Below are 25,697 nucleotides of genomic sequence, written 5' to 3'. Positions count from 1 at the left end.
TCAGAACCACAACGGGGGGGGGGGCGTTATGTATTAAGATAGGGAATGCAGAAATTGTCCCCTAGGGGGGCACTTAGGGGGACATTTACTGCGAATTTGCGTTAAATGTCCCCCTAAGTGTCCCCCCTAGGGAAACAATTTCTGCATTCCCTATCTTAATACATAATGTCCCCCCCCCCGGTGTGGTTCTAGTCAGCTTTTTATACTACTAACATGGTCAGTTTTTTACTTATTCACGTCTGAAATGTATATTTGCCAAAACTTTGGCTTTCATATTTTTAATGACCTCACACCTCTTAACTTATTGGAGAACCGCAGGTTTTTTTCTGAGTTTATTGATCGCTTCTGCTTGACTCCTTTGTTTTTTAATTATCACTACAATAACTGGGAGCCTTCGGCAAATGACAAATTAGACTTCTGGTCTCTCCTCTTACCTGTTTACTGCTCAATAAGATGGTTCCCATTAAATTGCGGTAAAATGGTTATGTCCGTTAATGAACCAATAGGGGAAAAACTGTCAAGAAACCGTCCAATAACCTAACGATCCATTTAAGAAAATAAAGCGAAAGAAGAACGCTTCCGAAAGCAGTTATGGAAAAGTAACTTCTGGCAGGCGATATATGAGAAAATATGTGATGCGTGGATGCCGGAAGTCTGTATTACTACTTGGTTGCTAAGTTCTGTTACTCTCTTTTCAATTACAACCCCCCCCCCCCCACACACACACACACACACACAAAGACACTAAATACAACGTAGACGCGTCCCATACGTTATAGTTCGACTAATTGGTGGGGTTCAAAATGTATTCCCACTATTACAGTATGATTAAGGTAAATAAGCGTCGCGAAAACATATTTTAGGAGGCCTATAATTGGAAAAAGCATTTCTAAGCAGTGACAGCTTATTTACAATTAGTTTCTCTCATTGTGTGTCAACAGTCAGCTAGACTAAAACTCAAATAACTTCATAACTTCCACATGGTGCATTTATTACATACAGTTGGAAATTTGGTAGTTTTTTAATGGGGTTTTCAAAAGAGCCCATTTCGTCTCCAACTTGGAGCTTCATCAGATCCGTTTGTGGGTTCCAATGACGACTTTGCAGTTAGGACAAGTGTGCACTACATCCTTGCAAGAGTTCACGCAAAAGGGGATCAAGCAACAGCCCAGAAATAGGCCAAAGAGACAGAGCAGACCACAGATGAGCCAGGTGAGACATCCCTTTTGATAGTCCAGCTGTGTTGTTACATTCTGCTGACAATTCGGACACGTCACTTGCATTGGATCTGTTCCCAGTTTACCCGCTGGTACAGTGTTGATCACGACTATAATGTTAAAAATGCACGTAACCATGTTTCTGAAACTCCTCATTTAATGCATACTTTCTTGTTCATAACAGTTAATCTTTTATCAGCCTACACTTTTAACATAATTTTACCTGGAAATCGATCCTTAGCCCTAGCCAAGGTCTCGACTGTATGAAAAGACTTACAAAGTGATGGGGAGAGGGCAATACCTTGATCTCAATTGTACGGTCACAAATTCTTTTCAAACAACTGACTTAGTCTAGGCTAGTTCTTTTCATTGGTGGAAATAAGTCGAGGTAAAATATTTGCGCGACTTTACAAAAGCCGCGGCTTTTATTGTTCCGACCCTCTTGAGGGGGGAGGAACTATATACTCAACTGGGTTTTTTTTTGTTCCGTGAATTTTCGCCGCTCGATATATTCATCGTAGAGAGTTGAGACTGGTATCATTAGAAAGCTCGTCCAGCGTAGAATATGGAATTAAAAAGATTTTTTTAATTTTGGTTTTCTACAGGGAGTTATCGAGGCTTAAACTTCTGAGAAAAGAAGAGTGAATTCACGTTGTTTTTATTCACATTTTCCGGAATTTTTGCCTAAATTTTCGTCAATTTTGCTAAAATTTGTTATAATTTTAAAGAATAGTGTCGTTGATTTTATTTTTGAAGACGAACAAGCATTTTTGATTGTTTTGATTTAATTTTTCTGTCAAAAAATCTGGATAAACATTTAAAAATTTAGCCTTTTTCATCAACAACAGCACGAAATAAGCTACTTTAGTCCACTTTGATTAAATTTGCCTACAGTACACCCCCAAACAACACTCATGCAATCTTTGTAGACTCAGAGTGGGACTATTTCTACTTCAGAGTCCGCAGAGAGTGCCTTGTAGTTAAAACTTTGCCGTTTTTTGCTAACTTTACTCGTTGATTATCAAAAATGCAAAATTTATTTTGAGTTTCAACTCAGAAATTATCTATATCTACAACATTCGAAAAATCAATTATTCTTAACGGACAATAAGTATTAACAGGGGTAGTTTTGGGCCATTCTTGGACTGTTACAATCCAAAAAAAATCGGGTTGTAATCAGTCGGTCTTTTTTTTTTATAAAAAAAGACTTTTCTTTTAATAATAAAGAACAGAACATATCAAATCAAAGCTCAGGAGTGATAGGTCCAACCAATTCGCTTGCTAAACAGCTCCAGGCTAATGCATTTAGTTGTTTAATTGAAAGTTTATGGTCGTTTCTTTTTTAAAAATAATTGACTTTTCAATAAATAATGGCTTAATTAACTTTTCCTCTATATTTTTCTTAATTTGTTCAACTTCCAGCTTAGTGTCAGCAAAAAAAGACTGCTTCTTCTTTCTACTGAGTTAACATTTATTCTCGGTTGCAGTTTTAAGCCTGAAATTATTGTTTTTTGGCTTTGATACTACAAGATTTTAGATTTTTGTTTGTTTTGATATTTGCCAGTTTTTCACGTTTTCTAATTTTGTCACATTTTCACATTATTGACAGTTCTCATGTCACCTTATTAGCATTCAAATTAAAGCACAATTGAACATATTAAAATCCTGAAAGATATAAATCATCGTTTTAATGGCCTCGACGCCTCTTTCTTGAAGAAATTAATTGAATTTTTCAATTTTGTCTTAACTGTCATTTATACTTTGTCGTTTCGGTCGTATGAAATTTCCTGTATAGTGATAGCTTTCATTGGCTTTTCATGGAAGGATAGAAAAACCAATATTCTGATATTAGCAGATAGCTGATGGCTTTTATGACTTTCAAACCCATCGTTTTCCAAAATTAAAAAAAAAATCTTTTTTAACTTCGCAATTTTGTTCTTTTTATGTTTCTTTTTGTTACCTAATCTCGTTAGTTGATTACAGGTCAAATATGACATTATGGGTGTCAAGGGAATAAAAGGGATTGGTGTCCCAAAATCTTTTTTTTTAAGATTTTGTTATGACCTTACTGGCTTCGACACCGCTTTTTCACAAAAAAAACTAAATTAATTTGATTTTTGTCATATTTGACGTTCTTTTTGTAGATGCAAGAAATATTCTGGATAATTACAGGTCTCGAGGGTTTCCTTTTCATGAAAAAACGACGATATTTAAATAGCTCTTTTTGTAATTAATGCCTTTCATGACATTGAATGTAATTTTGTTTCGAAAAAAAAATCAAAAGCATTACATACTTTAGCACTTCGCTTTTTTGTCTACTTGTTACCTAGTCCTTCTAATGAATGGCCACGTACTAAATTATAGCTGTTTCAAGAATGCGCAATCAAATATAATTTGAGTGCCAAAATTTGGCTTGACGGTTTTGACAGCGTTTTCTGGCAAGTTTCAATTGAAGTTTTGTTTGTTCTTTGTTGTTCTTTTTAGCCGCTTTAAAAAATGGGACAGGTCCTAATGCCCTTCTATAGAAGCGGTAGTAATCGTAAATTTGTGGTAATTTTAATTGATTCCTAATGGTATTTATTACTTTGAAGTTAACTGTGTCATAAAAAATAAGTTAATTTTTTTACTTTACTGTTTTTGTTCTTTTTTGTATAACTGTTACCAAACCTTTTTATGGACTGGTCGCATACGTTTTCTGGTGATTTATAAGTTATTTTTGTTTAGTTTCAGGTTTATCTGACGGTATGTTGACTTTGTTATTAAATTTAGTTTTTAAGAGGGACATAAATTTTTTGATGTAATTAATGTTTGTTGTTGTTGTTGTTGTTTGATTTTGCTGTTCGTTTTGACTCGCTTTCTTAATATTGACATATTACAGCAATCTAATGCATCAATTTTTACTCCACTGAGTTATTTGTTTTGGAGGTTATCTTATCGTTCATACAGAATTTTTTGAAAAAGACTTGGGCTTTTTTGGGATTCGCAAAAAATAATTTTTGGGTTTTTCTATCTGTTCCTCATTTGGTAGACAATTATGCCAAAATTGTGGATGGGCGGGGTCGGAACCTTATGTGCCATTGCACATTACTGAGCCGCCTTGTTTTCATAAAACCGCTTGATGCATGGGACTCAAGACAGATACAGTTGGCCAACTCTCGCCTTCAAAAGGTACATTGGTTTTCTCCGATTTGGCAAACCTCTTTTGGCCCCCTAGTTTCCGCCTGCGAAGATTTCCATGCTGAATTTAATTTCAAAACTTATTCTCTTCTAAGGCTTATGTTTCCTGTACAGCTTTAAGTTAGTAAGCCCGCCGCAAAAGTAAGCCAACATCAGACTATTATATGCTGAACAACGCTTTGTAGTTTGCTCACTATTAAGTCGAGGACAGTGTCCGAGGTCGAGCCAAATTCGGGAAAAAATTATAGATCGAGTCAAAGTCCAGGGCGCCGTTTATTGTCAAACCAAAGTCGCGGACGGCACTTTTAGTCCCAGACAAGACGTTACTGCTGCTACGATTTAGAATGATTTCTACAAAAAATGTAACTAAGATGAAAGCAAAGGAGCGTACTGGACAAACAAACGACTAAAACGGTTGGCTCTACTCACCGCCATTTCGTTGCAACAACTATTCAAAGTCGAAAAGTTAAGTATTCAATTCAGCGCATGAACAAGAAAACTCATTAGGTGAGCAAAAACTGGGTCACACGGTAGTTTCTTCACTTTCAATGTCAGGGCAAAACGCCGCCTGAACACGTAGTAATCCTGGTTTAAAAGCCATAAGAAAATCATTATCTCCAAGTTGTAAAAAACCAAGAGAAAGCCAATTGTACATAAGTTCAGCTATCGCTCTCGCAGCTATCAGAAAAATGAGCAAAATATATCCCGCCGATCCAGCATGATATTATCCATAAAACAAAGTAGGACTACTGATGAAAGTCATCACAGCTTGCCAAACGCATGTTGAAAATAAAAACAAAAGAAAAAACTTATCTTTCACTAAATAGGAGTAATGGATTTAGTCATTAAACTTAAAAGTTTACCGTTTGTGACTTCATAAACATACCCGGCAGATTGCCGGAAAATAGCCGCCGTTGATTCCAATAAGCATGATTGGGATTGAAAGAATAGAAGATATTGAAAAAAAAGATTTTTGTACAAAAACATTTTTTAAGTCCGATTTATTTTGATGGCATTTCGTAGTTGAATATAACGTACTTCTGTTTCTTAGAGAGAGGCTACAGGGGCTACTAACAATACCAATAAGCATTAGAGATGGTAACTAAGACTTATAGGAACAACGTTCAAATAGCGGGCATCTAAAATTGGGCTTTATGGGTTTATCCCGTTTCTACTTCTGACTTCAATTTTTTTTATACTGACTCTGTTCATCTTGAATTGCTTTGCTGAGCAACTGATGTTCAAAATCACTTTTAGCAGAATGAGAGAAGAGAGAAACTAGCCTAGAGAAGTCAAAAAGATATCACGCAAAATGTTGAAAAGGCGGCAAAATGAGGTAAAGTGAAACATTTTTTTATTCGACGAAGTAAAAAACCATAGCAGGACAAGTCCTGACGTACAATTCAAAGAATTTTCATTGACTGAACAGAAAAACTAGACCTATAATGGACTATGAGTGAAATAAGAAAACCATTTTAATAAAAATCAGATAAAAAACAAGAAAATAAAAATTACTGTCAAAATTCCGCATGTGAACAAAAAACCACTAGCGAGAAAAAAAATTTAATTCAAACAAAAAACCAGGCCTAGAATGAGCTGTGAAAGGATTGGGATAACCATTTAGAAAAAAAAATTCGATCCAAAAAATCGAAAAAACAGTAAAAATCAGAGTGAAATTGCCGCATGTGAACAAAAAACCACTACCGAGAAACCGAATTTTTGTTCAAACACCGTTTTCTCACTCTACTTTAAATTTAGAGTGAAAAAATTCACGCCGCAAAACCACTCGCTTTTTCGCTCCATTTCCTGTTTCGGCGTGACCAAAATCACTACTCCAATTTGACTTCAAAAATCATGAAAATGTGTGAACAGATCTTAAAAAAAGACAGCGCCCCAATACATTTCAAATTCTTTGAATTGTAAAAAAAAATAGGAGCGCTATAATAGCCGGCTGAGAAGATGAGGGCGGCTATTAATAATATAATTTATACAACCTGATGTGTTGATTATTCAAATTGATTATCACTCTGTTTCCGAGCTAAAAAGAAAAGTGAAAACTAAATATTTCAATAGTCAGGTTAAATACAAGGATACTTATTTCATGTGACTATGTTATGCTTTCTCAAACAGAATAAGCTCGTTGAATTTGTCTACGTATCAATGAAACTTGTTGTCACCAATTTCAAAAGTTCGTTATCACTGTCTGCGAGGTAAGAGCAATGTAACAAGCTATTTTTTAAGGCTTTATTGAAATTTTTGATTTTTTTTCTACTCTTTAGGAAATTGTTAACCGCTCAACTGTCAGCTTTAGTGAATATCAGAGAGATGGCTTCATGCCCAGATCGAGGTGTCAACGCTGAAATATGCTTTAAAAATTGTAACAATTGCTATTTTTAGCGTTGTATAAGGTGAATGCGGTGAAATAAAAAAATTCACCGCTAAGAGTCGTAAATATTAAAAACACTCACCGCACAATTTATCAAATATCTTTACCGCAGAAAAATATTGCAAATTTTCACCATTAATTAGCACAATTGTCTAACGACTCAAATTTTTAATGAAAGATTTTTTACTATGTAAGTTTTGAGGTCAGTGTATTGAAAGCGTTAAAAATTCACGGTTTTAAAAACAAAATTGACTGATAAGCACACATGAAAAAATTTATGTTTTCATCAGTGAAATAGGCGAGAAAAAAATTTTTACCCCTGAAAACTGCACATTTTACGTCAATTTACCGGTAAAAATACTGTACATTTTTTGCGGTGAATTTTTGTAAGATTCGCGGTTTTTAGTGGTGAAAGGTTTATTTTCACCGCTTCTTTTTGGTACCGGTGAATTAGTTTTTTTGACTGCATGAGCGTTGAAAAAAACCCACCGCTAAAATATCGAATCTTAGAAAATTTCAACGCATATGTTTGCCATAAAGTTATTGAATCTGATTTAAATTCACGAAAAATATAATAGGATTATGTGACAGATGGACCAAAAAAAGTGTTGATATGGAGGAGGTGTGCGGTTCGAACCCGTAGACGTCAATGTGTTTTTGCAAAAATTCCGGTGAATGCGGTGAAGATAAAAGATTCACCGCTAAAAACCTCAAATCTTACAAACTTTTACTTCTAAAAACCGTAAAGCTCTCAAAAATTCAGCGCTTTAACCGCAGTCATCGCTAAAAGATGCGGGCGCTCTGCGGTCAAAAAGATTTTTTTCACCGCTATTCATCGCAATTCTTACATTACTATTCAACAAAACCTTGACATGTCCCTCGCATGAAAACCAAATCAATCCAAGAAATCTAACCGGTTGAAGTAGGTGGGGGTTGTTGAGGGGGGTACTGAGACGGGTGAGGGGGTGGCTGCTCCTGAGGTGGGGGATATGTAGCTGGTTGAAAGGGTGGTTCTGTTGGCTTCTGCTCTGTCGCTTGATCCGGACCAGCAACTGGTGGTTGATCCTGTACAGACGGGTCAATAACCTTTACATCCGGAGTATCGGCTACATTTGGCTCACTTTCCTTATTCGCTCCTTCTTTTGCATCTGTGTCTTCTATTCCTGCTGCTGCACCGTCCTCATTTTGAGCGGTGACATCTATCACTCAATCTTTTCCGTTATATTATAAAACTAACTCTCATAGTATGCAATAAACTATCTTATAGCTTAGATCTCGACCAATGAGATCACACTCGACCAAAAATTTTGATCACTTTTTTGTCTGAGAAACCAAAAATAGCAAGGCTGAAGTTACCAATGAGAAGATTTTTCCCGACTGAAAAGAACTCTGTACTAATACTGTACATAAATTTTGCTACACCAGACTTTTGTTCAACTCAATTTTATTATGCTATGGACATTCATTTGATTTAAAGTGCGACGCTTGATTTAAAGTGTCACACCAGAATTTCTGTTGACTAAAAATTGATGATTGCCTTATTATCTTCCCTCGAGAAAAATGAAAATGCAGAATTTGCACCTTTTTATTTTGCAATAATGATAAAGCACTCCTTAAACAAAAAGAAAAATTTTGACACAAGCTTATAATTGTGAAATTCTAAAGAAGTGAGTACATAACACAACGCTGATCTGAAGCCAGTAAGTCAATGACTAATAAAATTGCCTACTATGCTCCAACAATTTGATAGTGAAGGCCACTTGCAACAACTAAAATTTTTTTAATTAGTTCTTTATTATTTTACAGCACAAAATTTAAAGCCTGTGGCTGTTAAAGCCCGGGTCGAGGTGTCACCACCATTTAACGCAAAATTATGTTAGATAAGCGGTGAATGCGGAAAATTTTGTAAGATAAGCGGTGAATACGGTGAAATTACATCAATCAGGCGGTGAATGCGGTGACAAAACCTTTATCACCTGGTAACGCTAAAATTACATAAGTTCACCGCTTTGAAAAAAGTTTTCCGAATTAGTTAAGATAAGCGGAGAATGCGATTAAATTACATAAATTCACCGCTTAACTTAGTGGTGAACTTACATAAAATCACCGCTTAGAATAAAGTGTTAAAATTGTGTGAGATCAGCAGTGATTGCGATTAAATTACAAAAATTCTCCGCAAAGCTTAGTTGTGAAATAACAAAAATTCACCGCCTGGAAAATGCTTCGAATTGTCCTTTGTTCTAAAATGTTAAGATACATTTATTAAAAGACGCACGCAAAATTTGACCACGAATAATCATACATCCTTTTGAAACTCTTTTAAGCGGTAAATTCATGTAATTTCACCACTAGAGTACGCGGTGAACTTACATAAATTCCATCATAATTTCGTCGCTTATCTTACAAATGTTCGACGCGTATGTTTTACACAAAGGAGAGTGAACTTGATTTAAATTCAAAAAAAATATGCTAACTTTGAGTGAGAAGTGGACCCGTGGAAGAAGAAGTGGTTAGCTTGCAGGAGATGAGAGGTTCGAATCCATGCAATGACGGTGAAGTCAGCGGTGAAATGTGTGAATTTTGTAGCGGTAAACTTACTCTAGCAGTGAACTTACATAATTTCACCGCATTCACCGCATTTCACCGCAAAATTCTGTACGAAATTTGCGGTGAAAAAACCAACTTTTCTCCGCTTATCTTACATATTTTCCGATTTTTTTCTCGACCCGGGAGGCGAAAGTGGAGGTTAATAGTTCGTAAAAAATGAAATTAATGAAATGCAACCGCAGCAACATAAGATTGTAGAGAAAATACCGAACCCATTTCATGCTAATTTTTCGAAACAGAGCAAACAAATTGTTTGCTTGCAGAAAAAGTGAAAAAAAGCAACCATCGAAAGCGTGGCAATCAATCCAACATTAAATAATGTTGATTGAATTCAGTCACAAAAGCTCTAGTTGTAAGGTATCATAAATAGTAATGAGAAATCGGGTTGGAAAAAAAATTCTGAAAAATGGATGGCATATTTATAAGCAAGACTTCTCATTTTGGTCACTGTTATCAACTTTTCTATCGCTGTTATGTAGGAATAGAAACAATAAATGCAACTGCCAAAATGCATATGGCATTGAAACTCAAATTTTGAATTTGTCGCCCTCTTCCAGTTTTTAGTGGGTGTATATTTTGTACCCCCAATTAGATATGCCAAAGCTTTCCAAAGCAGGTTAGCATGTAAGGGCATCTGCTCTGTAATCGCGAGTGCATAATGTACTGGGGGCGCAATGTGAAAAATTTTTTTTTACGGAAATCAAGATATCGTCGCTAGGAGATTGTTGTTTGACGGTTCCAACGAAACACTTTCTATAATGTGACATTTTACAGAATGTAATAACCAGACAGAAAAATAATTATTTATTCAATGGCTAAAACTAGTTGGTATGTGAAAACACATTAAATCAAAAGTGAAAATGATTATTTTTGTACGGAGGCAGTAAATTTTTTATCTTGAAAACAAATTTTCGATCAAATTAATGCATGAAAATATAAAAATATCAGTCAAATTTTTGCAACCAATTCTCAAAGTTTCCAACATTTCACTGCATTAAATGCGCACAAAAGAAAGAACCAATGAGAATGCAGCTTTATCGGAACCAACGTGCAAAAATCTTGCAAGATAGCCATTCGTCTTGTAAGATATTACAAGATAACAACCTTTCGTAAGAATTTTGTCAGAATTCATAATATAACCCTATTTTATAAGAATCTTGCAAGATCTTACAAGATAACTATTCTCTCTCACCCAGGGTGCCTTTATGAAATGGTATTGCAAAATGGTTTCAATTCTACTACTATGCGATGATTCTATGGTTCGCTTAAGACTTTCATCTTTATTTTCTCAAAAATAAACTTTTGATCCAAAATTTCTGTTTTTTTCTGCATTCAAACTTAGCTATGCAACATATGGCAATTTAGCTGGCGGTGGGCGGGGGTTGGGGGGCGGGGGGCTAATCGTATAGAATTCTTTATTCTGTTGTATAGTTAAAATTTAAGTATAGGTAATTTAAGTATAGCATATCTGAAAACTTATAGTTAGCCTAAATTACAGGGAAATTTATTGAAGCGGTGGTAAAATCGGGTCTTTCCCATTATAGCCCCCCCCCCATGAAATTATAGCCCCCAAATATGGTTTAAATGCCATGTTTGGGGGGTATATGACCTCTTAACTGTGGGCTATAATGGGAAAGACCCATAAAATCAATAGCTAACCGTACCTTTTCTTTTGAACGATTGGGTAAAAGTCCTAAAAATGACCAAAAAATGGCAAAAAAAAGAGAACAAAATTGAACTTTTTTATCTCCTCCCAGAAGACCAGCTATTAAAACATTCGATGAGCTTTTTAATGATTCAACTTGAAAAGAACTTGAACGGGGATGGAGATTAAGGGAAAAGATGCCTTTGTTTTGTCCGGCTGCCTCTTGGTTCTCTTGGACTTTTTTTGGTTCCTTCTTTTCTCCTGTAGAGCATGAACTGATAGTTTTATCCATGGAAGTTTTGCCAGCTGGGGTTTCCTTCTCATCTTGTGGTTTTGTGGGAGTCTCAGGTAATTTTGGATCTGATTCAGGCTTTGTCTCTTCTCCGTTATCCGCCATTGTTCTCGAACGTCCGATTTAGTTTAGAAAAATTTGTTTTGATGTTTAAAATGCTGATCAGAGGACGAGATGTAAAAATAAAACGAACTGAACAAAACTTGGTATCCAGACAGAACTCCTACTCTATTGGTTTGCCGAGTTTTGCTTTTGTTATATATGTGCGAATCATGAAGTCATTACCCGCTTATAATTCAACAAAAGTAGTGATTTAATAACAAGAGATCCTTAACATATACTAAAAGAAAATTTTTAGCGCCCGCTGAACGCTTTTAGAAAGCTCAAAGGGTGCCGAAAGACTGCTTTGTTGCATTGGAGACCCCAGGGTACGATTTCATCGGTTACTAAAACTTAAGGCACTGAGCTTAGGAGTAGTTTGGAAGTCTTAAAGAAATAAAGATCTAATTTTTTGCCCTAAATTTAGTGTCCAAAATTTGGAACTAAGTTAAGAAGTTTCGGTCAAAATTTGACTGTTAGAAATCTAACTTTTGACACTTGAATCAGACCGCTATAGACAATCAGCTGCTTCGCTATCGGAGATTGATTTGGTTTATTTCAACGGTTGCATAATTTCAATCCAAAAACTTTTCTTTATCTAATCTGCAAAATTGTACTCTATCTTCCATACCCTTTGCTTCTCTAAATACGTCCGAACAAAATCTTAGTCAGCCTAGGGCCTGTTCCCAGCACTCGGGCACTCGGGTGCAACTGCCATGTTGTCAGGGCACTATGTCCCTCGGTCTACTAACATTTTGTTCAAACCTATACTTAGACAACTATTTTCGGCTGTTTTTTCACGCCACTGTTGCTCTATGAACAGTTCTGAGAAAGAAGAGGCAAAACTAGGTTGTCTTATCATTAAAGAAGTCATTCAAACTATCTTTATAATGAAAATGCTCCCTAATGTGGCACAAGATGATGCAACCGCGTTGGTCCACATTTTTGCTTCTTTTACCTACCAATTAGAGCAGAGATAGACTGCCTTGATAAGTTCAGTTCACATTTTGTTATTTAAACTTTGTTAGATTCTTCAAAAAAGGACGCATATCCAAACAAAAAAATGGATTCATACCTGTGAGATCATTTTGTTCCCTAGAGTGAGCACTCAAACAATCGAAAAAACAGACATAGAATCATCTCTAACGCAATTAATTAAGTAGAAAGGAAGCAAAACCAATTTTTCATATATTTAAATAATTTTACCGATGAAAACAAAATAGAGATCTAAAAATCAACATATCTTATTTTCAAACTGAATCTCAAACTGTAATGTAACGGGTATGTAACTTTAAGTAAAAAGTAGGCGCATTGTAATTTTGATTAGGTTTTAAATTATCGATTTAGAATTATGAATGAGTGCAGACTTGAAAAAATGATCTCTGCTCTCAATTATTGAATTTTTGCATAAAGTTAAATTGATAAAACAAGTTCTAAGTAAACACAAGTGGAGCTTAACCAAGGTACACAATCACAATTCACGAGGTAAGTCCCAATTGAGGTTAGTTTTCATTAGCCTCGAAACCTGAGGCCTGAGATGAGTTATCAAAGAATTTTTCTAGCAATTTAGATACCGTTTCAAATAAACACTTATGCAGAAAAGGAAAAAATCTAACTTAATTTCAATTTTCTTAAGAAAACTATGTCGCAATTATCTAAAAAACCAGATACAGCCCCACAGTACATTCAAAAAAACTAAGCTCGAGGCACTCAGAACTCAAAAGTTAGGAACACTAAGCGAAAACAATAAACTTCCGTGTGAATTAACACCTCCTCAGAGAACCAATCGTAAATATCAGCAAAAAAACAACTGGTAAGTAGAGTTGTAAAGATACAAAAATGAACAAAAAAGAAGCGACTGAAAAACCAAGTATAGACAAAAATCAAAATATGTACCAAAAAAACAAAGTTTTAGAACTCCAATTATAGTTTTTTTTGAGAAAATTGACGTCAAGTCATCAAAATTACTGGCTATAACTTTCTGCATTTAATTAATTTTCATCATGCCACTTCATTAACCAATGAGAGTTTCATTACTCCACTGTAACAAATCTACAGAAAAACATATAAAATCAAAGCTCAAAATTATAAAACTGTTACTTGAAAAAATGTTTCCAGTGTAATCAAAGCGATTATCATTAATAAAAATGCTTTATTAAACATCGGTGTCGTTAAACGTTAACGTGTCTGCTCAGTTTTGGGCCCGAGTGACCATAAAAAAATAAAAATGGCCTATTTTTTTTAATAGAAACACGAATTTTTGTATTTAAAAAGTTACATTTTATATGCAGAATAAAGACATATAAATCGCATTGCAACACTCACTTGTTCCCAGTTTGTAAGCTAAACATCGGTAGAATCCTAAGAGGAGACACGTGAATGCGAAAAGGGTCAGTAAAAGTTGAGCTCAATTTTTGCTATTTCAATAGAAGGAATATTAGAACAAATCAAGGCGCTGTAACTTAATCAAGCTTCATACAGTTTTGCTATACGAAACAAATCAGTTTTTCGAGTAAACAACTTTTTTTTATCAAACAGCAAAAATTGAGATATAGAAATAAGCGTTCATACCTTTTTCAAAATAAATTTCAACCAGAAAAAAAATACAAGTAGCAGCCTATTATTTTTCTCGAGCTCTCTATTTGTTTTCAATTAGATTGTAAGAGTTTTAACTTAGTCTGTGAGTGAGTAACAGAAGCTAGATAACCACTCTCCGAAAGTCAAGCGCGATGTTATGTCGAACTTGCGTCTGGACCGTTACCTAACGCTTTTTCTAAAAAAAATTAACTATCAAATCACATACATCCGCATGTGCAAAAATTTTGAAAAAGAAAATTCAAATTTTCCAAATTGTTTTGTTGAAAAATGAAGAACCAAACAGAGTCTTAGAGAATTTATTGATAAGCAAGCCACTAAAAACAATCAAACAAGTTTTAGTATGAAGCAGCTGGAATCTCTTGTAAAAGCGAATAGTTGAGAAGTCGAAAAAACATTATTTAATAATTTATTCTGACAACTTCATAAACATTTGCTTTCAAATGGACATATTCCGAACGTTCAATGAAGCCTATCTAGAAAATCAACTGGTCTTTATAGCAATCTCAAAAATTGTGATTATCGTTCAATTGTTACGACAAGATTTAATAAAAAATGAGTGCAAAACGAAATCTGAGCAAAAATTGAAATTTTTCCAATTATTAATAAAAATATTAATAAAAGTATTAAATTGATGATTTTTATAGCAATCAATTGAAAGCAATCATTACTCACAACTTAGCAAACCTACAGACAAAAAACATCCAAAATTTATTCAGCGTCTACCAAAACGAATAGTTTCAAAGTAATCAATGCACTCCACTAAAGCATGACAATTTTCCTTGAAATAATTTAGCTCGTTAGAACTTCACTGACTTCTATCAGTTCTTAGAATGAGTACCGAAATAACATTAAGTACAACCAGAAAAAAAATACAAGTAGCAGCCTATTATTTTTCTCGAGCTCTCTATTTGTTTTCAATTAGATTGTAAGAGTTTTAACTTAGTCTGTGAGTGAGTCACAGAAGCTAGATAACCACTCTCCGAAAGTCAAGCGCGATGTTATGTCGAACTTGCCTCTGGACCGTTACCTAACGCTTTTTCTAAAAAAAATTAACTATCAAATCACATGCATCCGCATGTGCAAAAATTTTGAAAAAGAAAATTCAAATTTTCCAAATTGTTTTGTTGAAAAATGAAGAACCAAACAGAGTCTTAGAGAATTTATTGATAAGCAAGCTACTAAAAACAATCAGACAAGTTTTAGTATGAAGCAGCTGGAATCTCTTGTAAAAGCGAATAGTTGAGAAGTCGAAAAAACATTATTTAATAATTTATTCTGACAACTTCATAAACATTTGCTTTCAAATGGACATATTCCGAACGTTCAATGAAGCCTATCTAGAAAATCAACTGGTCTTCATAGCAATCTCAAAAATTGTGATTATCGTTCAATTGTTACGACAAGATTTAATAAAAAATGAGTGCAAAACGAAATCTGAGCAAAACTTGAAATTTTTCCAATTATTAATAAAAAATTTAATAAAAGTATTAACTTGATGATTTTTATAGCAATCAATTGAAAGCAATCTTTACTCACAACTTAGCAAACCTACAGACAAAAAACATCCAAAATTTATTCAGCGTCTACCAAAACGAATAGTTTCAAAGTAATCAATGCAATCCACTAAAGCATGACAATTTTCCTTGAAATAATTTAGCTCGTTAGAACTTCACTGACTTCTATCAGTTCTTAGAATGAGTACCGAAATAAATTTAAGTACAACCAGAAAAAAAAATACAAGTAGCAGCCTATTATTTTTCTCGAGCTCTCTATTTGTTTTCAATTAGATTGTAAGAGTTTTAACTTAGTCTGTGAGTGAGTAACAGAAGCTAGATAACCACTCTCCGAAAGTCAAGCGCGATGTTATGTCGAACTTGCCTCTGGACCGTTACCTAACGTTTTTTCTAAAAAAAATTAACTATCAAATCACATACATCCGCATGTGCAAAAATTTTGAAAAAGAAAATTCAAATTTTCCAAATTGTTTTGTTGAAAAATGAAGAACCAAACAGAGTCTTAGAGAATTTTTTGATAAGCAAGCTACTAAAAACAATCAAACAAGTTTTAGTATGAAGCAGCTGGAATCTCTTGTAAAAGCGAATAGTTGAGAAGTCGAAAAAACATTATTTAATAATTTATTCTGACAACTTCATAAACATTTGCTGTCAAATGGACATATTCCGAACGTTCAATGAAGCCTATCTAGAAAATCAACTGGTTTTTATAGCAATCTCAAAAATTGTGATTATCTTTCAATTGTTACGACAAGATTTAATAAAAAATGAGTGCAAAACGAAATCTGAGCAAAACTTGAAATTTTTCCAATTATTAATAAAAAATTTAATAAAAGTATTAACTTGATGATTTTTATAGCAATCAATTGAAAGCAATCATTACTCACAACTTAGCAAACCTACAGACAAAAAACATCCAAAATTTATTCAGCGTCTACCAAAACGAGTAGTTTCAAAGTAATCAATGCACTCCACTAAAGCATGACAATTTTCCTTGAAATAATTTAGCTCGTTAGAACTTCACTGACTTCTATCAGTTCTTAGAATGAGTACCGAAATAAATTTAAGTACAACCAGAAAAAAAAATACAAGTAGCAGCCTATTATTTTTCTCGAGCTCTCTATTTGTTTTCAATTAGATTGTAAGAGTTTTAACTTAGTCTGTGAGTGAGTAACAGAAGCTAGATAACCACTCTCCGAAAGTCAAGCGCGATGTTATGTCGAACTTGCCTCTGGACCGTTACCTAACGCTTTTTCTAAAAAAAATTAACTATCAAATCACATGCATCCGCATGTGCAAAAATTTTGAAAAAGAAAATTCAAATTTTCCAAATTGTTTTGTTGAAAAATGAAGAACCAAACAGAGTCTTAGAGAATTTATTGATAAGCAAGCTACTAAAAACAATCAGACAAGTTTTAGTATGAAGCAGCTGGAATCTCTTGTAAAAGCGAATAGTTGAGAAGTCGAAAAAACATTATTTAATAATTTATTCTGACAACTTCATAAACATTTGCTGTCAAATGGACATATTCCGAACGTTCAATGAAGCCTATCTAGAAAATCAACTGGTTTTTATAGCAATCTCAAAAATTGTGATTATCTTTCAATTGTTACGACAAGATATAAAAAATGAGTGCAAAACGAAATCTGAGCAAAACTTGAAATTTTTCCAATTATTAATAAAAAATTTAATAAAAGTATTAACTTGATGATTTTTATAGCAATCAATTGAAAGCAATCATTACTCACAACTTAGCAAACCTACAGACAAAAAACATCCAAAATTTATTCAGCGTCTACCAAAACGAGTAGTTTCAAAGTAATCAATGCACTCCACTAAAGCATGACAATTTTCCTTGAAATAATTTAGCTGGTTAGAACTTCACTGACTTCTATCAGTTCTTAGAATGAGTACCGAAATAACATTAAGTACAAAAAGAGGACAAAATATGCAATGAATTATAATGTAATGTTTTAGTTTTAAACTCAGCAATATAGTTAGCTACCTAGAGATCAATTCAAAAAACAGCATACAACACCGTTATAATCTCAATTTTTGGACAAATAAACAAAATTAGACTCATCTTTTAAACAGGCCAGAAAGAATCAAAAGTAAAAAAATTTTAGCGCAAAGTTGGGCAAGAATCTTGGAGTTTGAAGGGCAAGTATGTGGAGCAAATGACAAATGCGCTTTAAAACTTGTTTTCATTGAATCAATAATTTTCAAAGCCACCCCGGACCTAACGCCAAGTCAATTTCAGTACTGGGCAAGTCTAAATCCAAGTCTTATTTCATTACTGATTCAGAACCATGATCATGTCACTTTTTACACTTCGCAGTCTAAATCCAAGTATGGGCTGAGACTTGGCAGTCTAATCCAAGTCTGATTTAAGACTTGGCAATTCTTAATCCAAGTCTGATTTAAGACTTGGCAATTCTTAATCCAAGTCTGATTTAAAACTTGGCAATTCTTAATCCAAGTCTGATTTAAGACTTGGCAATTCTTAATCCAAGACTCGGCTAGCCGAAAAAATCGCCTAAAATAGCCGGGAAAACGTTTAAAATAGTCGAAAAAAAACGTCAAAAATAGTAGAAAAAAACGTCAAAAATAGCCGAAAAAACGTCAAAAATAGCCCGGGAAACGTCAAAAATAGTCGAAAAAAACGTCAAAAATAGCAGAAAAAATCGCCTAAAATAGCCGGGAAAACGTTAAAAATAATCGAAAAAACGTCAAAAATAGTCGAAAAAAACGTCAAAAATAGCCGAAAAAACGTCAAAAACAGCCGGGGAAACGTCAAAAATATTCGAAAAAAACGTCAAAAATAGCAGAAAAAATTGCCTAAAATAGCCAGGAAAACGTTGAAAATAGTAAAAAAAAAAACGTCAAAAATTGACTCGGCTCGATTCGCATATCCAGAAATTTCAAAATCTGAAATATATATGTCCATTTTCGGCTCCAAACGGCTTTAAAATGGCTGACAAATAGCTGAAAACGGCCCAGAACACCTGAAATACCCTCAATAGACCCTCCCGGGGTGCTAATAAACACCCATAAACAATTTGGTATGCCCCCGGCATCATTTTCTAGCACCCCGGGGAAAGTGGTCAAAAATTAATGCCAAAACCGTGGCACGTTGCGAAATTTTTCTGAATTCGAAAATTTCACTCGAATTTTTTTGAAAAGTTGGTTTTGACTTGGGAATCAACTTCCAAGTGTTATCCAAGTCTTGGTTAAGACTTGGCAGACTTGTAAGACTTGCATTTAGACTTGCCCAGTACTGGAAACCTAAATAAGACTTGGATTTAGACTTGCCTAGTACTGATATAGACTTGGAGTTCGGTCCGGGACATTATTTCACATTTAGCTAAAAAACAAGCGGGAGGCGAAAGAGAACGGTTCGTAACTTTGTTCAGCGGTAAAAAAAATACCCCAGGAGTTTTAAATTGTAGTTTCATTATGACACTCTCTGAAGAGCATATCTAAGAGTTTTATTGACGGCTATTATTATCACAAAAGTACTGTTAGAGAAATTTGCTAGGTTTCCTGCTAACTAATTTTCTTTTTTTAATCGTATATTTTGGTGCGAAATAAAAACAGTAAGCTTTGTTACTTTTCAAAAATTTATCTAAGTTTTTGTTTTCATGTACTTGAAGCTATGACAATAGAAGTTGTGATCTTATCTAAGCTGAAAAGGAAAACAGAAGTTTTTGAGAGTACCCAAAGAGGCGAAAATTAAGATGTTCAGAGTCATTTTGCTCCAATTTGAGACAGGAGAATCAAAATTGCGAAGTGTTATCAGCGAAGTAGTGCGTTCACCATGCAGTTGTAATCGGTACATTATTACACCACCTGTCTTGATTGTTTTAATTTCTATTAAAATAACAACTTCTTTTATCACATGAAAAACACTGAAATGTTTATTTGACAATTTTTTTTTAAGTTTTTTCTGGTTCAATGAAAATGGTAATGGTGGGACGAATATGCAAACAGCATTTGATGGAATCTTTTTGAGTAAAATATATGATGCTTTTGTTTTTCTTCAAGTATATGATCCACAGTTTTCCGCAAAATGATGCCGAAGTGTTTTCTGGTCAATTGGGCGAATGTTTCTCTGCAATTGTGAGTGAAATAGAATTTTTCAACGAAAAAAAAAACAGAAAAGGCTTTTGACAAGCTTTACGGAAACGGATTTTCCCTCATTGTCTCCAGTTGGCTTGGTTGCGCAATAAATTTTCTAGCACAAATATCGTAGTTATCAGAGTTCCACGCAGACAAAAAAATTTTATTGTTCAGACAAAATTCCAAAAACACAACGCAACGTTTGTGGAAGTTTTGATCAAAATCAAATTGTCTTCACTTTCATTGTTTATTCAGCATAGTTAAACATATTCACATTATTCTCGAGACGGAACCACCAAAGAGCAATCTAACCGAGAATTAAAAACTGGTAGAAAAAAGAAAGATATGAGAGAAATAATGCTTAAAATCAAACCAAATTGAAGGGAAAAATTAAAGTGAAAAGACGACAGAACATTGTTTTTATTTACTGAGGTAGATAAAGAGCACCGAAAAGGCTCGCGTGTCTGTTTCAATTAAAAAGACGCTACCAAATCTAATAGGGTGAAATTCTGACAAAATTGATTGAACAACAAACTGTAGATTTATATGCACTTCACTAAATGACAGGTGCAAAAGAATCGAAATCAAGGAAAAGTAGAAACAACAGCGCAAAAAGATCGCTTATCAATTAAAAAACTTACTGAAAAACTATCCCAAACAGTATGTGGTTCTGATTGATATTGATAACTGTCGAGTAATAAAAAGCAACGGCTAAATTTTCCCACCTAAACTTCTTACCTAAACTTCTCAGTTCTTCAGAACCAAACATCTAATTTGTTTCTGATGTAGCAATTGTTTTCGACAGGTTTCTAACAGAATTTAAAAAATAGCAGAACAAAATTTGAAATACATATAAAAGAATTAAACGGAGCACTCAGAATTACTGTGTCTGACCAATGATCAATGGAGCAATGCCAGCCAAAGAACAAACAGTCTCAAAATTTAGAGAAAACAAGCAAACCGAACAAAAAAAATAATTGCAAAACTCTTGAAGCTTACAACCCGAAGTCCAAAATTGTTTCAAGCAAATGCACCCATTTACCCAACCACAAGCCTTCAAAGGGGTATATTGGACACTAAAGATAGAAGAACGAGCAATATGACAAATAATTGAAAGAAATTGAAAATTTCAAAATTTGTACAAACTCTCTTAGCTTTGCCGAACAAATATGCTCAAAAGGAAAAGTTTTTCCTTGAGGCTGTCCAAAAACCCATCTGTAAGACTTAAGAAGGTTCATTGGCCATTAAAGATCATTAAATTCAGAAAACTACAGAAAAAACCTACAAACAATTTCAAATTATTTTCACATGTTGCTAAATTTCGTGACATCTATATCTTCAGAACCATTTCATTGTCGTCAGAGACTATCTAGTAGCCCAATTCAAGGCCTAAAAATTTTTACTGGCCCTTAAAAATCGATAAACTCGAGACATGATAACAGTTTTCATTAAATTTTAAAAAAACTTTATAACAAAAAATCCACAAACTGGTGATATTGAAATGTTGAACATCATTCCATTGCCCCTACTAACAATGCAGCAATCTCCTATGTAATCCTAGATGAGATTTCCTGCTCTCTGGGGCTGAAAAAATGACAAAAAATTTAAAAAAAACTTGAAAAAAACTCGCAAAAATAATATCATTTTTCGTGTGTCTGTCTGCAGTACCAGAACAAATAGCTCATAAAATGGCCATTTAAAGTATTTACATCTTCCAATTAAGATTACATCTTACCTTTATCAACTAAGAAAAACGTCAATTCAAGACTTATCAAACAAAAAATTATTGAAAAAACATGAAAATTTGCACTTCTTTGGGCTCCAAAACTCCTATAAATGACCTTTCAACAATGGATTAAGGCCTTCCCAGTATCTGCACCATTTTATGCACTTGAAAAAATACTAAAGTCAACTCTGGGCCTCTAATGTTTATCGCGTTTTGAAAAATCGAATTCATTGAAAGTCATCTTACAAAAAAATATTATAAGTCCTGAAATAAAATCCAAAGAATTGAATGAAAAATATATAACTACTGTATCTGACCAACAGATCTATTGGAAAATGCCAGCCAAAAAAAACGAGCATCTGCAGAAGTTAAAAGAAAATTAAATAAACAAACTAAACAAAAAAAAATTTGCTAAAATTTTTGAAGAATTTATCCTGAAGGCCAAAAACGTTTCGTTAAAATGCGCCCATTAGCCCACACTTAAAACTTGAACCGGGTTTTATTATCACCAGAAATTTTAAATGACAGTGACATCATATGGTGGTAACAAAAATCATTATGTCTAAAAAAACATAGCAGGACAAGTGCTGACCAAGAATTCAAAAAATTGTCATTTTCTAAACATAAAACTAGACCTAAAATGGGCTGTGAATGGATTGGGAAAAACTTTTAAACTTGACCGAGACAAATTAACAGTGAAAATTTGAATTCAATTTGCCGCATTTGAACAAAAAACAACAAGCGAGAAAGCGAATTTTTGTTCAATCACCGTTTTCAGTTCTCTCACTCTACTTTAAAATTAAAGTGAAAAACAATTCATGCTGCAAAGCCACTCGCTTTTCAGCACCATTTCCAGTTTCGGCGTGACAAAATTATCACTTCGATTTGACTTCAAAAATCATGAAAATGTGCAATCAGTTTGGATAGTCAAAGACAGCACCAAATGCAATCCAATTCTTAGATCGTAAAGAGATATAACCCCAATTCCAATGCATTTTTCAGAATCAAATTTTGCGGGAAGCGTAAATGTTTTTCACTGGGAAGACCTTTGTTCACGGCCAATCATTGTTATTAACATCAATTCAGTTTGAACCATCAATGGAACCGCACTCGCTACCATCTTGTATAAATCTCTGAGTTATTTCTCCTGTTTTCACTCCCTAATGTTTCATGCCACTGATAGAGGAGCCATACAATGAAAAGTACAATCTGCTTAGAACAATAATTTCTGATTGAAAAAAAATACAGTCTGAAACATGAAACTACCAACAAATCAAGCAATGTGAAGCATAGAAATTGAAACGAGCGTATCTTTTTATTGTGCGTTCTGAACGTCAAATAACACAAAATGTTTGGAAAAAGAAACAAGCATTGTACATTACTATGGAAAAAATTATGAACTTCTGCATACACCTTAGACGGAAAAAGATAAGGTAAACAGAGTTGACACTCAATTCGTTTGCGTCATCAATCTTAGGCTGCGTACCCTCTCCTCTCACGAAGAGGACTTGTCTGAAGACTTAAAATCAGTAAATCAAAAATACAAGCCTACGCTTAGAGAATTTCATGTTCTGTTATCAAATCGTATCAAGTTTTTTTCTGCATTAACGAATAAAAATCTGTTATTCAAATGAGAATATCCAAGTAATTCTTTAAACTATGAGATCATATCTTGTTCCAAATTTCTTTCAAAGTCATTTCAGAACTTTGTCAGATCAACTGATTGTCTTTTTTAAAACAATATATCATATCTACACTTTTCAATTTAGATTTTCTCCAAGCTGCCAGTAACAGGCCAAACACACTGTCATCCGTTAGGTCACTCGTCCATATACCAGTAATCAAAACAAAGACTCAGAAGAAGACCTTTAGATTTTCGTCTATAAACACGCTCATTGACCTTGCTAAAGAAAATCTTTTGCCAAAATAGGTACATAAAATGGAGTTTTTTTCAAATCGAACTAACCTTAGAACATATTATTTAGATAAGAAAGAAGTTTTTGAAATGTTTTATTTGGTATTGCACGTCAATTAAATTCTCTGGGCAGCTCCTAAAAAGTCTTCTGACTCGTATGCTGTCCAAAGTGGTGAAAAGAATTAGTGCTTCATGGTAATTGTTTCGTAACTTCTGCCCTCTGAATCCAAAAATCTTAGATCTAAATCAGGTTCCTTCTAATGGCGAATCTTTATACACCTCTTAAACACCAAGACTGCATAAATAACATCCCAATTGTTTTTACTTTGGGACCAGTTTGCAGCAGTCAATTAAACGCTCGCTGTTTAAATTTACTAAGCGCTAATTCTGAATTAGATTCCTTACTATTTTGAGAGCAAAAAACTTTTTTAACGTAAATTTCAGGACCAATTTTGAAAAACTACGTCATAGATCCTCGACCAAAATGGTTTTGCCTATTTTTAAATATTTTTAAATATAGCTTAATCAGGAAATGGTACTACTCACTAGAAGCTGCACTGTAAATTTGCTTCACTCCATCCGATTATTACAGTCAAAAGAAATCTTACTTATTAATTGATTTATTCACGTTTGTTCAAAAATGATAAGACTCTTGCATATGGGTTCTACATCTGCGCGAGAAATGACGCAAAAGATTGCAATTGAGAGGCTACCGCTTTATTACGTGAAAAATGGATGGACTTCATGATCGTCATTATCACTGCTGGCTTTCTGGTAAATTACTCTTCCGTATCATCTTAATTTCTTAAACAGGCAACAGAATCATGTGTTTTAAACTTTTGGTCGAATTTTGGCCGCAGTTTGGTGTAATAATGCGTCAAATACTAAAATTTTTCTTCGAAAATTATCTTGGTGCTAGCCTAACGTTCGGTAAGATCCGCAACTGCTAAATTAATTTTACTAATTCTAGCATCAGATTAGTTATATTTTTAGTATCTTTAAGAATTTTTTTCTTAAAACAGCGGGCCAAATTGAATTCTTTTTGTTCAAATTTTTTGTATCAATGGGTTCGGGTGTTTCTCAAGGTAAGATGTCAGCTGGGGTATTTGCTTTTATGCTAGGACGAAATGATATTATCGACTCCCACTCTTCGCTAGTACAATGCGGTGTCTCTACTCTATGGTCACAAAAAAACAGAAAAAAGGGCACCAAACCCTCACTGGTTGACCTGAAGAAAGGGCCGATATTGAATGTTCTCATCATAACTAAATCTACAGATTTTTTTTTGAAATTGAACTACTTCTCGGAAAACACAAAATTGAAGCATATACTTATAAACACTAATTCAGCAGCAATTCCATGCTTTGGAAGAAGTTGAGGAGCCTCGTCTAAATTCTCTTGAACTACTGTTCTCCACCAATCAAGAGCAACGCATCTTATTTTGAACAATATCAAGATTGGAAAAACTATTCCCAGGGGGTCTTTATAAAAAAACTAAAAAAGTTGAGAGAACAGAGTTCGAATTTTGTACATGCCCGTACCTATCACAAAGTGTAAATCAGCTCTGAATCAGCAACAGAACATTATGATTTTTTTTCATGTCTCTTACTATGTTCATGTCACATTTGAGAATTCGCAGTCTGCGTTTTGGGGTGATTCATTCAAGCATGGTTTTCTTTGTTATGAACTCCTTCTGAAGTGTTATGGCAAGTGGCTGATTTTATCCGGAGCATAACTAATTAGCGTCTGAATTTTATCTTAGCATGATCGTAATTAGCGAGGGCGGCTCGATAAATACCACTCACTCACTCACTCTTTCTCTCTTCTATCTCGCTAATATTTACTTAAGCACTAACATTTGTTTGCACTCACATTTGCACTCAGAATTCTTTCGCCTACACATTTTTAAAACCATGTTCAAATGCATGAATTCAGTTGATTCAATGAAATAGAGAATTAATTAGATGAAATAGTTCATGATATATTTGCAGGTTCATGACAAGTTTGCAGGTTAATTCTCAAGTTCATTTCCCATTTCTTCAGTCATTTCCCATTTCTCCAGTACATTTGGGTCTGCCGAGGTCGATCCGTGTTCACCTTTCAGTCGCTCGGTGGTGCGCACGATGCACAATGTTCACGGAAGTCGTCGACCTCCCAACAGCAAGGTCAGGACGTCCCACATTTGTCAAAAGAGCACCCCAGTTTGAATAAACGTTCCTACAGTGCGACAGATCTGAAACAAAGCACAAAGGCGAAACCAAACCAGAAAACGAGAGTAATGGAGAGTAAAACTGGGAGGGTAGGAGGAGGATTGGTGGGTGAGGAGGAGGGGGTGGGGTGAGGAGGAGGGGGTGGGGTGAGGAGCAGAGGGGGTGAGGAGGAGGAGGGGGAGGAGGAGGAG

At 34.4% G+C, this 25,697-nt stretch overlaps 2 protein-coding genes across 6 annotated transcripts in view; one reads left to right on the top strand and one right to left on the bottom strand.

Annotated features, from left to right (window-relative positions):
- The window catches only part of LOC142351863 (striatin-interacting protein 1 homolog), a 454,798-nt gene that overhangs the window by 312,120 nt on the left and 116,981 nt on the right, over positions 1-25,697 (top strand). The gene's annotated exons all lie outside the window — the stretch shown is intronic.
- LOC142351810 (uncharacterized) lies at positions 893-11,603 on the bottom strand. Its single transcript, XM_075404011.1, has 3 exons — positions 11,234-11,603; positions 7,695-7,979; positions 893-1,327 (listed from the first exon to the last, which is right to left on the bottom strand). Exons 1-3 carry the CDS (start codon positions 11,427-11,429, stop codon positions 1,071-1,073), a joined length of 738 nt encoding a protein of 245 aa, XP_075260126.1. The 5' UTR covers positions 11,430-11,603; the 3' UTR covers positions 893-1,070.

Source organism: Convolutriloba macropyga, chromosome 13 (assembly GCF_964194025.1).
Source record: "Convolutriloba macropyga chromosome 13, txConMacr16.3, whole genome shotgun sequence".
Taxonomy (NCBI): Eukaryota; Metazoa; Xenacoelomorpha; order Acoela; family Convolutidae; genus Convolutriloba; species Convolutriloba macropyga.
Note: the sequence above shows the minus strand (reverse complement) of the source record. Positions and strands in the feature narration are given on the sequence as shown.

Excerpts from the sequence above, each read along its gene's own strand:
- LOC142351810 (XM_075404011.1), bottom strand. The coding sequence starts at position 11,429 with ATGGCGGATAACGGAGAAGAGACAAAGCCTGAATCAGATCCAAAATTA. Across the intron at positions 7,980-11,233 it reads GGCAGCCGGACAAAACAAAG|ATGTCACCGCTCAAAATGAG; the intron begins GCATCTTTTCCC and ends ATTGAGTGATAG. Across the intron at positions 1,328-7,694 it reads ACCCCCACCTACTTCAACCG|TCGTGATCAACACTGTACCA; the intron begins GTTAGATTTCTT and ends TTAACATTATAG.